Genomic DNA, 16,569 nt, shown 5'->3' with positions numbered 1-16,569 from the left:
TCGGCTGGCAAGACCTATGGACAATGGAACAGAACAGGATCAGTTTCCTCATCAGATCAGCATATGATGTTCTCCCATCAACACAGAACCTCAACCTCTGGGTGGGTGAGGATCCCTCATGTCCTTTGTGTTCATCACCTGCAACATTAAGGCACATTTTGACAGGATGTAAGTAGGGTCTTAGCCAAGGACGGTTTACTTGGCGCCATGACCAGATGCTGCGATGTTTGGCCTTAGATTTGGAAGACAAGCGTAACCTGACTAATAAGTTGCCACCAGTTCCATCAAAGCATTACACACAAAAGACAATATTCCTCTGTCCAGGAGAGCAACCACCAAGAAAAGGTGTTAAAACCAAGCCTTGCCCAGGACAACTGTAAGCTGCTAGAGACTGGAAGATGCTGGTAGATGTTGGTCAACGGTTTATTGCCACCACTAACCTTCGACCAGACATTGTCTTGTGGTCTGGATCAGCACGCCTTGCACATCTGGTGGCGTTAACAGTGCCATGGGAAGATGCTGTGGATGAGACGTATGAGAGGAAGAAACTTTGGTATGCTCAACTAGCTGCTGAAGCGGAACAGCGAGGACGGAGAGTCCAAGTTTACCCAGTGGAGGCGGGTTGTCGAGGATTTGTGGCACACTCTACAACCCGGTTTCTCAGAGACTTCGGGTTCAGTGGTCAAGAGTTGCGTCCCACAGTGAACAGAGAACTTATCTGAAGCAGCAGAAAGGAGCAGCAACTGGCTGTGGTTGAGATGGAAAGATTCTGGATGGGGATCTCAAGCACAATAGAAAGAAAGCAACGCTGATGTACAGGTAAGTAAGCTGGGCTGAGCTGAGTGGGGGGGACACCAGAATAACTGTTGAGCCCTCTTGAGGTGTCGTGGGCTAGTCAACGAAACACAGAGAATGAAAGGTGCCCACTTGAAGACCCCAGAGAAGTATCCTACTTATCTCAATCCAGACGGTTGTCATGCTGATGCGCTGGGGAGACCGCACTGGGTTGATCCCCGGAGCCAGCATCGCAGCCGTTGTGTGTGCTGATGCGCTGGGGAGGCAAAATGAGCTGATCCCTGGAGCCAGCATTACACTTCAGCAATCAACACCAGACAGAAGGATATCTACATCATCAGATGGAAAACAAAACAAATGGGTGAAGATGCAGATTAATCACATTAGTTTACTGCAAAGCTACGTCTTAGTTGGTGCTTATCTTGGTGAGAGCGGAGTTCAAATCAGCATCGATTCTCATGTAATTGAAATCAGTAAAGTAAAAGTGCCTTTAAACAAATCTCTCTCTCTCTCTCTCTCTCTCTCTCTCTCTCTCTCTCTCTCTCTCTCTCTCTCTCTCTCTCAAAAAACAGCAAACCTAATGATAATAATAATAATACTTAAGTTATATTAACTAACCGTTAAAAATTAAATATGCAATACATTAGAAAGCTACTTGCTAATAAAATAAGTAACCCTTAAAATTTACCATTATTAAGAGAAACTCCCTTATAAATGTCTTCTTTTCAAATAAAAAACAAATAGAGATTTTTATTCATGCTGATGTTTTTCAGTTTCCATTGTATTTGAAAGTAACTAAGAGAGCTAATCTTTCAACATTGAAAGTAAATACTGTAGCTAAGATCCAGGAGACACAGCCAAAGAGTCAGCAAATACTGCAGAGTTTCAACATGCGCCCACCATAATGACATGCAAAAACAAATAAATATATTGTAGCACATCACACAGGACGAGACAATCCATACATCCACTCACAGGCAGAGGGCGGGCGTGAACCAGGGACCTCCCGCACTAAAGCACAGCACCGATACCGCTGTACAAAACAGTGTATATCGGGCTTATGTGTTTGTGTGATTACGTCACCTACCAGCCCTGCTGCTGCCTTCCCCTGTGCACGCTGCAATATTAACAATGCTACTCCACATTCTGCCTTAAATAAAATAGCAAACTACTTCCAAATATAGCACCCGTGTCAGAGGTTAGCGACTAAAAGAGAAGGGCCTGTCCACACTATGCCTTTAAACCATATTAGTTGTCTTTATATCTGCTTAAAAGTGCTATATGGTTACCGTCTACACTACAGCAGCGTTGTACTCGAGACCACCTCGGTGTAGTCTCGAGTCCGGTATTAAATTAGATTGCATCAGGTAGTGTTCATGCTGTAATACCAAACTACATTTTTTGTGTATCCTCCAATTTCCCAAAATGCTTTCTGGTATGTTTTGGCACGTCAACATTAAAAATACAGTACTCCGAACAGGTGCCTGAAGGAGTTGAGAATGACTATCATTACTGTACTGCATACAATTTCTGAGGCTTGTTGTAAAATGGTGGCTCATGGAACGACGTGATCAGATGCTTTAAATCAAGGTACATTGGGGGAGTTTCCACGTGTGGTTATTTACACGCGAAGTGGCGATGTGCGTGCATGTTTGGGAGAACAGCTCGACACGATCAGGTTTGTGGCCGAAAATAACAGCCTCAGAGAGGGACAGTAAATCTTATTTACTCGTGAGCATGACATCAAAAACGGGAAATCCATGTCCATTTTCACATGGAAACCCACATTTCACGTGAAAACGTCCACTGCTCCCAATCCAGACAGCCATCGGAGCATAAGTGGAAGGTGTCCTGCAAAGGTTTCTGTAATCCTAAATTTCTGCCAGTTTTCAGGCACGGTGATCTGCACCAGCTGGGTTGGACAGTTTTATTCTATACCTCCGGGCTAATTATTTTCTTTTGTCTTTAGTAAGTTGTGTGATAAATTAGTTGAAAAATTATTCTCTACTAATGATATGCCACCCAACAAATGACATTTGAAAAGAAAATTGGGCAAGAGCAGTAAAACATTATTAAACAACCAGACACGAGGCATTTACAAATCACAGCTTTATTACATGAGCTTAACACTGCTTTAGAGTTTCACTCAAACAAGATGTCACCTGACAACCACAGATTTCCAGGTGAGATTCTCTGGTGTACCTGTTCTCTGTGCACAATATTGAAACCACATTTTCCCAAGTCGTCTGTGAAAACAGCACAGAACACTACACATGGCTAATTTGCATATCGACCTTCTCCTTTCCCCTTCATTTGCATGATGTCAGGTGGAGTATCTTCTCAAGTAAAATAAACTGAGCCAACAGAAAGCCGAAATGCATAGGGTGTCTCAGTTGGCACAGGCTCCATATGTGGCAGCTTGAAACATAAAATACAGTGCATGGTGGGATAATGTCACATCAAGTCCTACAGTCCTTTGCGCTGCTAGGAACTGAAACTATTGCAGCGATCCGTGCATCTATATAATTGTGTCTTGTGTCCTGCACTGTGTTCCTTTCCCTCCTCTGTATTGCCTGCAGTTGCTGGTCGACTGTCTGTGTCTATGGGTAATTGTAGCCTACACACGTGGTGCTTTCTATGTCCCGTCCCCGTTATTAGCTGTTGTTTGTCTGTGCCTATTGGGCAGCTGAGTACCAGTGGGATGTGTGTAAGCCAATTAGAATAAAGGGGTGGAGCTACATTATAAAAGGGCACTGCGCCGTTAATTATGTGTGTGTGTATTCTGAAAGCCAGTTATTGTTCCAGGATTGCAGAGAAGCAGACAGAGCAGTGGTCTGTGAGTAATTCAAGCAATTGAGCAGGATTAATTACAATATTTTTGAGTACGGTTCTCGAGATCGGTTATGTAGTGTGGACAAGGCCAAAGACCAGCTGCACAAAACTAAATAAATTCAGTCCTGGGCCCAAGCTTTTTTAAATGTATTTATTTTTATTAAGGTTTATTATATTTACGGAAAAAAAGTATTGATATTAAAACAAAAAGTTACATTGTATATCACATAGTAAAACAGAGTTTAAAAAAAAAAAAAAAAAATTTTATTTTATATTATGTATCACTTGGATACTGTGCTTTAAGTTTCTGTCGTTGTGCTTGTGTGATTTTATGCAGCTGCAATTTGTGACCTTATTGGCCAGGCGTTATTGCAATGAGAACTTGTCCTCAAGGATATTACCTGCTTATAAAAGGGTACAACATATTGACTCTAGACACTGGTGATTGTGATGTCACTACTCACACTCCCTTTTGGGCAGGTTTTTGCTTGTATTTATACTTAATATGCAGATATTTCACAGAAAGTCATTTAGAAGTAGAATCATTTAGCTGGTATTATGCAAAGTCCATTACCTCACAGGAAGTTCTGGTTTTAAACCTTGTGTTTAAAAGCATTCTCATGCGTTTAATCGTTTTAAGAGGTGCAGGAATTGTGATGCAAGTCAAAAAGCCTGCATTGTGCCCTTGAACATGGAGCCATATGGTCACACTAGTTTAGCTCAGGAAGATTTTTTAAATAATCTGTATACCTGGATTAAATTATTTAATCTAAATGAATTGCAGTGATGTAGGATCATTTTTTTGTATTTAAAAGGAAACCATTTATAATCAATAACAAAAGTCACATGGGTATTAAAAACCTGCTGAACACGACTGCTTCTTTAGAGCCCTCTCACCACAGGAATCACGTCATGCCAAAAATGATATCTGGAACCTTATTTTCAGTTAACCTGTTACACTTTAACTTCTAAGGTCAATTCACCTCAGCAGTGTATTTGGGGCAAAGTAGCGTATGTCAGTCAGGGGAAAGTAGCTGGTTGATTATGACAGGAAGGACGGAGTTGACAGGGTCAAGAGAATCTGTAACTCTGCAGGTGAAATGACCTAGTAAGTGCAGCAGACTACATGAAAGTAAGGCATGGTAACTGCAAATTTTGTTTAGTATGTTGCATTTACAGAAAACATTTTCTAGGGCATATGCTTAAATGTACATGTGAGACCTAGACTGCATGCCTACATGCAGTCTATTTTTAGCATTGAAAGGTTTCCAGGAAATCAGGGACACTGTTGAATGAAAACAGACTATAAGATTGCAATAAAAAAAAATGTAATGCACAGTAGAACCTGTTCTATCCGATTTAATTGGTTTAAGGGGTCTAACTGATATGTACAAATATTGCATCTCAGATGGAGTCGTTATACTAGTTGCCTAATTAACATCAGGGCATTACAAATTAACCATGCCAGGTACATCAGGGTGTCTAGAACACCAAAATATGGTACTCCACCTATACTATATAAAGAAAATCAGTGACATTTATTGCAAAATAAAGCACTGTAATACAGTATTTGGCAATTTATAAAATAGCATTCCAAAAACAGTTCTTATTTTCTCAGTCTATGCCCCAGTATTTGGACAGGTTTTTTGCACCATGCGTGTTAACCCGAGAAGCAACACGAAAGCATGCACAAAAACACAAACTAGCTTTGAAGGTGTGAAAGAGTCACACTTTTAACGGCACATTAATTATATTAATCCCTGGCTTTCTTTTTTTGAACAAGGTTAATCTGGGCAGTTATGTGAAGTGACATCATGTAAAAAGTGTAACCGAATTCCCCAAAGATGGCATCGTCTTTATCTGCAACTGATTTGCAGATAAAATTATGTCCTGCTAAATTCTTAATTTACTGTTTTAGACCCATAATAAAGTGTGCATTGATCAGTTTCCATCAGTATTGTTCAGTTGGTAGCAGCCTGTGTGAATGACACACACCAGAGTTCCAGTGGTAAGGGTATTGTATTTACAGGATCGAATATGCCAGGTTCTACTGTAACCGTTTATGTCCAAAAAAATGGGTTGTTCCTAGTGATCTGTATCTTTTATAGATGTAATCACTTCTTGTAAATGCAGCTATCTTTTCCATTGGCAAGCTCACCAGCTCTTAAGAGCAGGCGAGTCTGACGAGTGAAAACTGAGCCAGCACAGGAACTCAATGGCCACCAATGTTCAAATTAGGAAAGATGTTTTGTGACGTTGCCATTCAACATTTAGTGCAACCCTACAAAGCAAGTAAAGATTGAATTACTTCATTACCAATATAACCCCTTTACAGGACGAATAATCTAAACTTGTTTCAGCCTATTGACTCCCCCCCCAATTAAGTATCAACCAGAGGTACAGTTTGAAATGTAAAGTTTTTTTATTACTTTGAAGTAAAAACACATTTAATACCCTACTTTTCTGTGTTGATTAAGATGAGAGAATGTTCCTATTCTTTTCAGCTTGTTGTAAATATGATCAGACTTGTTACAGGTTTGAGAACTTCTGTACCAATCAGTTCACAGCAAACACAACACCAGCCTGGTTACTCAGATTATTGGCACCTGATCGAGTGCAGTTTTTATATTGTTAAAAGTGGCTGTAACTGTTAACAACATCTACAAATATCTTATATTTCACGAAGTATACAAATGCAAAACATCAAAAGAAATAGTGTGCGTTTTATCTCAAGGTTTCAGATGTTTACAAATTTCTTGGCATTTTTTTGTTTTAACCTCTTTTTCAGTCCTTTGTTTTTTTTCATTGCCCCATCTCCAGGCTTTGCCATTTCTCCCTTGAAAGAATTTGAAAAGTTTCTTCTGAATGACTTTCCAGGTTTTCCCCTGAAAGAGTTTACTGCATTTCCTCTGCCTGCGTTTGGTGGTCCTGCTCCCTTCTGCAGGGTTTTAGCCGGTCCTGTCATCTTCTGTGCTGGCTTTGGCTTTTCCTTCTCTTTCTTCACAGAGCGCTTCACTCTTATTTTTCTTCCCATAAGCACAGAGCTATCAAGTTTCAGTGCAAGCTGGACACCATCTGTACTCTGTGTGCAAAAAAAGAATTAGGTAGCCAACTGTCTTTCCCCAGTCTGGTTAACACAGTGTATTTCAAGTGCCTTTTCTATTAGATGTACTACTTTACTTATTTTATATAGCATTTCCCAGGGCTTCTCAGGTACAAATAATTCATTTCCCAGTTTTCCCAGTGATAGGTAATATTGGGGGACAGATATCCTGCTTCTACTTGCTGTGAATAGCCACTGTGAGAGTGGTAAAACTAAAATTTATTACATAGGTGCAAAATCTGTATTTTCACATGCTTGAGTGGGCCAGATTCGAAGTGAAAATCTAAACCTTGAAAATAAAAGGATCATACCATACCAGTTTAAATATTATACAGTTCACCAGCTATAATGAACCTGTTGGGGTTCAAGCCTTTTGTTCGTTATATCGAAAGGACAATCAAAATGAAGGATAAGTTGAGATAAGATTGTGAATAAAAGTAGAATTAAATGTACCTGATAGTCTCATGTATGCAGTATTCTGCTTTGCTTTATCCTATTTGTTAAAGAAGGTACAAATCCTGAATTGAAGCTGAACATTTATTCAAAATCAATCTGACATGAAGTGCACCAAATCTTAATCCAACATGCGAGAATCCCAAACTGAGCTTTTATTCCAAATCATCCCAACATGAAAAGTTCATCAGATCCTCAAGTTTAGTTTTTTTTAATTGTTTTTTTTCTTTCTTTAAATCAGTTCTACTTGCCGCACAGGTGCTGAACAAGCCAAAAAAGTGCTTTTTGACAACCTATATTCATGATAGAAATATGCCTGCGTTACTCCTTTTTTTCAAATGATCAATATAGTTTCCAGCTTGTTGCAACATAAAATTATTTTCATTTCGGATGTATAGTTACACAGTGCACGCTTTTTATTAAGACAAAAGAGTTGACTTCACTGCAGAGGTGGCATCCTGTGCGTACAGACCGGGATGTTGACAGTGTGTGTTTATATGATTTTTTTGGGGGGGTCCAGATTCACTATAATGAAGGGCATTATAGCGAGGGTGTACTGTATTGCTATTGAAATACAAGCATACCAGGGCACATTAGTCAAGTACCAAAAAAGAAGAGGATTTAGAGGAGGTTTACTGAAAACCCAGAGACCTTTATCCATTGATCGAGAATCAGACAACTGCACCCACAATAACCCTTTGCAGTCCATTTATTCAGTGCTTGTCAGGCATGTCAGGTCCAATTTATTTTCATAAGCGCGGTTTATTTTACACACGCTGTTTAAAATATCCCCTCCCCCCTCCACACTGTATTTTTCACCTACCTCTTTATAGACGTGCATACTGATAAATCATCTCCTGATCACTTGTTTTGTCACCAAACTCCTCAATAATGCAATCCAAGTTTTTATTACTATAACATCTCAAAAAGCTCTGCAAATGTCTGTGATATTCTTTGAACGCTGGATGCGGAAGCAGCTACCTCCTTTGTTTGTGTCCGTGTTATCTCTGTTGTGCAGGGGCTATGTGTATTGCTCAAATACACCCCTTTTTTTCACCTTCATTCGGCTCCTATCGGTTTCACTCGACTATTGAAAGGTTTTCTCGGCTTTTTCCCAGAGAAAAAACAACTAGAGACCTGTTCTTTATATCTTTTTGATGATGTCGGACAGGGTCCAACTTTGGACTGGAAAGGGAAAATTGTAATGTCGGACCTATATCGAATGTATTCAGATGAAAGGGCATGTCGTAGATGTGAAACAGCAAACAGCTACTAATAGAGACTTTTCACTTTGGATAAATTAAGGTATACTTTGCTTTTGCATTCTTACTTGTCCCAACAGCTATCGGAACTACTGGGGGAGTTTAAAAAAAAAAAAAAGCAAGAACATCAATAAGGGGGCTTTATGTAGGATAGATTGTACAAGTTAAACACCCATAGGTTTTCATGCAAGAACAAAACTGGTCAGTGAGGAACAATATAGACTGCACTCAAAGGTGGTGCCATCATGTTTCTGCAACTATTTATAAATATCTGTAGACTCAATAGAGCACTCTCTTATTAATATATTGGTACTTGACTTGACTCTTATTAATATATTGGTACTTGTAGTTCCAAAAGCCTACATTTCCTTACCTCAAAAAGCACATAACCAAATCCTTTCCCCATGCCAGTGTCCCGGTCTCTCACCAGTCGCACCCCTTCTACCTCTCCACAGTCTTGAAAATGCCCCCACAACTCTTCCTCTTTAATGTCTGAAATAGCAAAAAGTAAAAAGTAACTCAAATCTGCAATCTACAGGATCACCACAAGAGGGAGATACCATTACAAAAAGTTAAACACTCTTCTTGCTTTAAGTCCCATCTCAATATGAACTTGTGAAAAAAAAATCTCAGTAAATCATGCATAGTACTATAATTACTGTAAAACTCGGGACATTCTGTACAACACTCATTTTCCAATACTAATTTAATATTATTCATGCACTTTCCCAACAGAAAAAAACACTTACCATATGTGAGATTCCCTACAAAAATTGACCTCTTGTGGTCATGCTGGAGGGCAAGAGAAAAAACAAAATAAATGTTATACTCAATAGACAGCACGCTTTCCAAGCCAAGATACAGTTTGTAAACAAGTTCTGCCCTTCATATACAAGTTTATTCTGGGCTTTTCTTTTAAGAATTATTTGAACTGGGAGTCTGTTGAAATGCTGTGTTTAGTGTTAAATATTGTTAAACCTTTCATATGTACAGGCTAGTACTGCAAAAGAAATAACTTTTTATATGTATTCAAGAAAGAATTAAAATTATATATACACAATAACTAAGTAGCTAAATTAATTAGGTGAATATTTAAGACACTGCTGAAAGGAGTTAAACATCCAAGTTCTTTATGCGACACATGCAGGTCTGAGAATTCACATTTTAAAATTGGAAGAATGCTTTAACACTGTAATCGTCTATGCAAGAGTGACACTAACCAAAAAAATGTGTTTCAGAATGCAACCACATGAATTATCAAACCTATTTATAATACCGCTCATATGGTTAAGATGTGAAAACATGCAGGATATTTCCCAATGAAGACAGGCTGTGCTGTACTGCATCACTTACTGCAGCAGACTTGCATGCACGGTCCACTCTGATATGGTAGCCACTCTCTATCTCTGTGCCATTCCTACAGAAAGGAACAACATCGTGTTACATTCCACTTCGCTTCACAGCACAGTTTTTTAGCGTTTGCTTTTATTCTTTGCTCTGGCATCCATAAAAGTAGAATTACCTTTTCAAAGCACTCTCTGCATCACTTTCTGCCTTGAAAACAACATAAGCATTGATGCTGTGCCTTTTGGGATGAACCTTGCGCCTGCAAAGAGATATGGGAACAAATCAGAAGGTGTTGAGAGCGAGATTAGTCACTTCCGCTCCAAAGTTTACTGCTCCAAAACTGGAGTGCCATCGGCATGAATCAGCCGCGCCTCACTGTTTTGAGAGAGCTGGGATGAGTACAGACAAATCTTCCTCTGCCTGTCACATATAAGCATCAGTGGCACAAACAGGCACCATCTTTCCCAGTGAAAACAGGATTTTTACTGGATGCTGTGCTTCATAACAGAATGGAAACTGCTGCATCAAGAGTTAAAGTACTCATTTGTATACTGCTATTTGGGCTTCTGATTTTTGGTTTTAATTGATAAAAACACCTGATACAAAAAACAGCGTTCACGTTGACTTCACTACTTTCCCTATGAAAAAAATCAAATAGAATAACCTACAACAAAAAAAAAAAAAAATACTTTCCCTGTGCACTTCCTGACTTGTATCTATCATTGATTTGTTCTGAATACTTTACACCCACCCCAACTACTGAGTGGCAGCAAATTCCTACATTGTTATTGGAGGACTGTATACGCTTGCGAGATTTAAAACGAGATTACAATTTAATACGGCGCATTGTTCTTGCTCAATACTGAATTGGAAATTGTTGCGAAATGTACAAAAAACGCACAAAAACCCCAGAAGAATGTGAGTGACCAAAAGGATTTCGTTGTGAAAGGCAGCAAAGGAAAGACTGTACAAAGTACTGTCAGAAGTTACTATACCTATTGTGACCAAAAAAAAAAAGAAAAAAAGCCCAAGAATTTTGGAAAGTAACCGAAAACAATAATTTCATACAGTATATAGAAAGCCAAAGTCCCTACCTTGTTAAGCGATGACTTGCCAGCCTGTACTTCGAAAGATTTATTTCTCATTTGAAATGTGTTCTCAATGTCATCGTCACATTAAAAACAGTGCCAGACCAGCCATTCATTTCTCGCTGTCGGTAAAACTAGGGTGGGCAAACTGACAGTTCTGTTGTGCTGCTCATGAACTTTGTAGTTTTCAACTTGTTATATAACCGAATACTAATCAGTGAGGCACAATCTTTCTACATTTTTTAGAAGTATAAATACTCTGATAAACTTTGACAGCTTTTGTGTTATTTCCCTTTAAAAAATGTAATAAAAATCGGAATTGTCAAAAATACATATTTAAGTATAGCAATTGAAGACACACTACATGGAATTTATTTTTCTATTTGCTTGTAGAATCTTCTATATTAATCTCAAAACGCTGCCTTGCAAAATGTGTCCGTGGATCCGTTTCTACCCTTATTCAAGCTCTTTATCTAGCCGTCCTGGTTGACTATGATTCACAGACGTACAGAAAGGTGAAAACATAAATAAATAAATCGCACTGCCTCAAAACTTAAACCAATCAGTGTCTATAATGCATCGTCATTTAAACCAAGAGCCAACCATGCTTGGGTTTGTAGCTATTTTACAACAGTGATGTAGCCGGAGGGGCTTTTTAACCTCAGAAATATGTTGTAAAAATTATTGCAGCACAGGGATATTTCTTTAATAGACTAACAGATCACATTTTAAACAAGACTTTAATAATTGCGTTTTGATATGTACACAAAACCCATGCCTTTAGAAAGAGACACATACACATATCTGCAGTAAGGACTGCTGTGCCAATGCCATCCCAGTCTGTCCACAGTGAGAGGTGTGTTTTTGGGAGGCTTGCTTCTACACTTAAAACTTTGGATCACTCAATTTAAAACTCAAATCCAAGATGTCCACTGAGCAGAAAAAGTAGCTGAATTTGGTGCGTTAAAACAATTTTTTTTACATGATTAAAACACATTTTTGGGGGGGGCATTTTGATTTCAGATATGTTTAAGTTAGTTAAAAAAAAAAATGAAATGTAATAATCAATTTTGGATTTTGTTTGTTGAAATCTAAAATTTACCACCCTAATAAAAACTGACTGTTTATACGGGATCAGTTCCGCCCTCGTCACCATATTTTTTGTTCCCCCCTTCCTTTCCTTCCTTGTTCTCTGCCGCACTTCTTTCAAATACTTATACGTGCCCCTTCCTGGATCCACTTCCTCCACATACCTTTGCATTAAGCTTAAAGAGGTAAAAAAAGGTAACCCCAGAAATTGTCAGTGCCTAGCAACAGCTTCTTTGTCCTCCTATAGCGGTACAATATTGAACACCTCTGAAGAGTTCACTACAAGTACTGTACTATTCATATTTTTAACATTTAAAAAAAATACTTAAAACACCATTTTCAAGAAATGTATGTTTTAATCCACTGTTTCACTTTTTAGGTGGTTCAAGTAAATGTCTATCAAAACTTATTCAGATACAATATTCAGATTATTTGCATTCACTTGTACATGCATACATACAAATAGCTCTTTTGCACCTATTAAGAAAGTACTCTCTTTTTGCAACAACCTATGATGTTTTGATTCTTCTTTGTATGTAACAACACACTAAAGCAGAAAACAATGCAGTATAACAGTATTAATCTGCACCTAAATAACCACTGCAATTTTCAGCAAAATTTGGTCAAATATCCCTGTAATTTCAGGCAAATGTTTCCGTAATTTTCTATTGGTCCTGGTAATAGGAAAATGACGGAAAAATAATACAAATAAGACTTTGATAAGCAATTCATGCTTTTAATAATTTCGCACAAGTGTGAAATTCAAAATTCACCAAAACAGACTTACTGTATAGCTGCTACTTTCCTTGGAACAGTTGCGTCTTCTCTTGTCTGTATTGAAGACAGAGACATATTAAAACGTTTCCTTAAAAAAAAAAAATATATATATTATATATATATGAGAGAGAATAATATAATATTTTTAAAGCTGCAAAGTCCTGTGACCATTTTCCATTTTAAATTGAGGTATGGTTTTCAGGTTTGGGTATTCACTACATCATTTGACAGATTTTCTGTGCACTCAACTTCATCAGATGGCAAACTTGGTTCTGAATATTTTACTCTCCAAACCTGATAAAGAAAACTTACCACTGAACGAAAACGTAAAGATTCTATGGTTCCATGCTCTTTGAACAGAGCTTTCAACATCTGTAGACAAAAGAAACATACAAGTAGTACTTAGAGTAATATCATGACTTCATTTTCAACATTGAAGCAATATGCCTAGATCGGTTAAACTATAAACCAACCCATAATGAGCCCCCGATGTTTATTCATCTGATTTTAGCCTCATAAAAAGGACAGTGATAATGTAGGGTGATGTACTTCCGTTACAGATTCTGAACCCTGCGTGTGAAACTCGGCTCTTTTATATAGAGCGATGCAGCCGCTCACTTGGGGATTGCATGGTGGCTTCTTCGCGCTTCTGTCGTTACAGAAGGGATTTAACCTTTACCAAATTCTCATTTTGCTATGCTAAATAAAACTCAAGTAGGCTATTGCGCATCCACTATATCCCTGTATAAAAGCATTTCATATTGACAGGGCCATTATAGCCAGTGGATTTTGAGATGGCCTTCATTTCAAGACAGAATCACATGGAGAAATGTGCAATCATACAAACATTTCTAAGGTTAAGAGCAAGACTGGAGAGTCTGTTTTAATGATTAATAACGCCACCCTAAAATGTACAGAGAGAGACTCCAGCTAGATTAAATAGAGTATAATAATCCCCACACTGTTTAAACTGTTAAGACCTTAGTGCCTCCTTACCTTCTTGGTGCAGTTGACAGGCAGGTTGCCCACAAACACTGTCCTTTTATTCTTTATCCTCTCCTCTGCCTTGTTAATAGGCCTCTTCTTTCTGGGGAGTTCCTCCTCGTCATTTGGTCCCTTACCTCCCAGGTGCTGGGTGCTCTTAGCTTTCTTTTTTGGTTTTGCATTCTTTTTCACTCCATCTTCATCATCAGCATTTTTCAAAGAGCACTCCCTGTAGGAAAATGAAAATCAAAGATATTTTCACTTCGTGAAGTTAAAGTCGTCATCAATTTCTCAAATTTTGTGGATTTCTGTTAACCCAATAAAAATAAAATCAGTTTCTCTTGGCATTTTCTATAGCTTTTGCGTTAATGTTTTTACTTCTAATAGCTGTCATCAGCCAACGCTTCACGACCCGCTGCCTCACAGAATGCCTTTGTAATCTCACTATGAAACAAAAAGTGTCTTCAAATACTGTATCAGTAATATAACCACACTATAGATTGGAACCCCCACTCTCACCTGTCTTCCACTTTCTTCTCAGCAACTGTAAGCTGTTTTTCCTTGACAGGCTTCTGCTTTTTAGCTGGTGGCTGGTAGATGGTAACTGCAATTCTGTCAACTACATCTTCACTCAGTTCTCTTTTCTTAGGACTTGGCTACATAAAATTAAACAAATATTCATCCCAAACAATACATACAATGGCACTGTAATGAATCTATCTAAGAAAAAGGAGAAAACAGCAACAGAACAGGAGGGGAGTGACAATACTGGAAAGAACAGCAATTGATAAGAAAATGCCTAATTTGCTTCATCGCATGTGGGTGTAAATGCTGTCAGAAGGAAAACAAAATCAGGTTTTATAAAAGGGCTGAAAAAACACAGAACACAGTTCAATTTGCTTACTTTTGGTGCAGTGACAAACACTGGATTGACAAGTGAATTCTGAGTATTGAATAGAGATGCTAGAGTATCAGAGCTGTTGGAAGACTGACTTTGGAACAGACTGCCGGATACCTGTCCAACCACATAACTTTCCGAGGCCGAGATTGCTTTTGTTGCATCACTGCAAAAGACAAACCAAAAAATGCACATCATTATTTATAGCAGTGGAACACCCCAAAAGACAACTGAATCGTATCATGACAATACAGACTTTAAAAAATATATTTCTAATAAATCATAAGGTATTAGATTTGAAACTTGTCTTATTTGGTGTTGGTCCACTACTTTCTTCTATATTTTAGTATTTTGTACATCAGAAGGCACATATGTGTTTACAACCCCGAAAGGTAATTTAAAACGTTTTAAATTAAACTAATCTCTGCTACAGTTTATAAAGCAGACGTGCAATTCAGACAACTTTATAACTGACATTTTCAACATGGGCTTTTAAGGTTCACTCGTTCAAAAATATGTCTTAAAATGCATGACACAACAAAAATATAGGTAATTTAATGATACAACAGAATAGAGGGAGGTTAGCCGCTGCTTACTTGTTGCGTTTCTCCAAAATGTAGCGGTCACACACGCTTAAATTGTTGCCATTTGCCAACATTCAAAACCAGGGTTGCAACCTCTGAGGTACAAAAAAAAAAGGACTGGCGAAAGAAGGCGGGCTGTTAAAAGTTGAAACTCTCTTTAGAAATCCTGTTTTCATCCAGCAGGAAACGTTGATAATATTACTAGTAGTATTGACCACCAATTAATATTGTGCGTCTATTGCAGTGATATTACAGTGTACTGATTTATCTAACTTGCGCTCAATTTATGGTGCTGGCATTTAATGTCCCGGGAAGGCATACTGAATTCCCAGGACACCTTCCTCCTAATCAAGACGATCCAGGGAAAACAGGGACAGATGGCAACCCTACTCAAAACACGTGTTAATCTAAATGGTAAATGTAGTAAAATACTGCAAAAAACAAGACAAATACTTAACAGATAAAACGTGAACAGCTTAACGTATGTATCACGTTATTGTTTTTTGTTTTTGTAAATGAGATTATTTCCAAATCGTGAAGATCTTTTACACGTTAATTCTGAAGCCTGATAAAGACATTCAAATAAATGGCCCAAATGATTTACATTCTGACCACCGTGTTAAACTTACCGTTGACCTCCTTGTTTCTTTTTCATTGTAAACACTCCGGTTTCTCCCACTGATGGTATTTTATTCACTTGATGTTTACAGGTTTTTATATTCATATATTTCAGAATCGTAAATGTGTAACACTGTTGCACTGCTTTCTCTTCTACTGGTTACAAAACCCACCCGCTGCTAACCACGACGTTTTCTTTTTGTGGTCCGCACAATCTTTCGCCTTACCAGAAACAAAATCGAACGTACATTAGTTCCTATTGACGGACAGTCACGCTGTAGTGTCCAAAAGGTGCATTTTATTGATGCAACTTAGTTAATAAAATCCATGTGTTGTGTCCGATTGTGTGCTGAAGTACAAATACACGTACAAATGCTTTTGGGTGGTTTAGTTAATGCTGTTTTGTAAACTTCTGTGGATTTACAGAATGTCTAAGGATTTAATACATGACATTTCATTTAATGTAACGATAGTATGCAGATTGTAGCTGTATAAAGCCGAGACTACTTGAAAATAAATGTACAAGGTTAGAACTAAAGTTTCAAATTTTATTTCTTTATTTTTTATTGTCCCCTTACCTTTGTTTGCAATCAATGTGAATAGTTCTTGCAATTACGGTTTTATTTATTTATTTATTTGGTGTGTTTGTACCAAGATGCTTCCATCTGAGTTCAGGAGAGTTCACTTGCCATAGACATATTTCATACAAACTAGATCTGCTAAAGTGTCTTGACTGTCA

General features: G+C 38.0%; 1 protein-coding gene across 1 annotated transcript; it reads right to left on the bottom strand.

Annotated features, from left to right (window-relative positions):
* Positions 1–6,030: 6,030 nt before the first annotated feature.
* LOC121317207 (RNA-binding protein 34-like) lies at positions 6,031–16,024 on the bottom strand. The gene is made up of 11 exons (XM_041252892.1): positions 15,842–16,024; positions 14,635–14,794; positions 14,250–14,386; positions 13,743–13,959; positions 13,059–13,118; positions 12,757–12,800; positions 9,968–10,051; positions 9,799–9,862; positions 9,195–9,237; positions 8,819–8,937; positions 6,031–6,709 (listed from the first exon to the last, which is right to left on the bottom strand). Exons 1-11 carry the CDS (start codon positions 15,934–15,936, stop codon positions 6,365–6,367), a joined length of 1,368 nt encoding a protein of 455 aa, XP_041108826.1. The 5' UTR covers positions 15,937–16,024; the 3' UTR covers positions 6,031–6,364.
* Positions 16,025–16,569: the final 545 nt, after the last annotated feature.

This window comes from Polyodon spathula, chromosome 6 (assembly GCF_017654505.1).
Source record: "Polyodon spathula isolate WHYD16114869_AA chromosome 6, ASM1765450v1, whole genome shotgun sequence".
Classification (NCBI taxonomy): domain Eukaryota; kingdom Metazoa; phylum Chordata; class Actinopteri; order Acipenseriformes; family Polyodontidae; genus Polyodon; species Polyodon spathula.
Note: the sequence above shows the minus strand (reverse complement) of the source record. Positions and strands in the feature narration are given on the sequence as shown.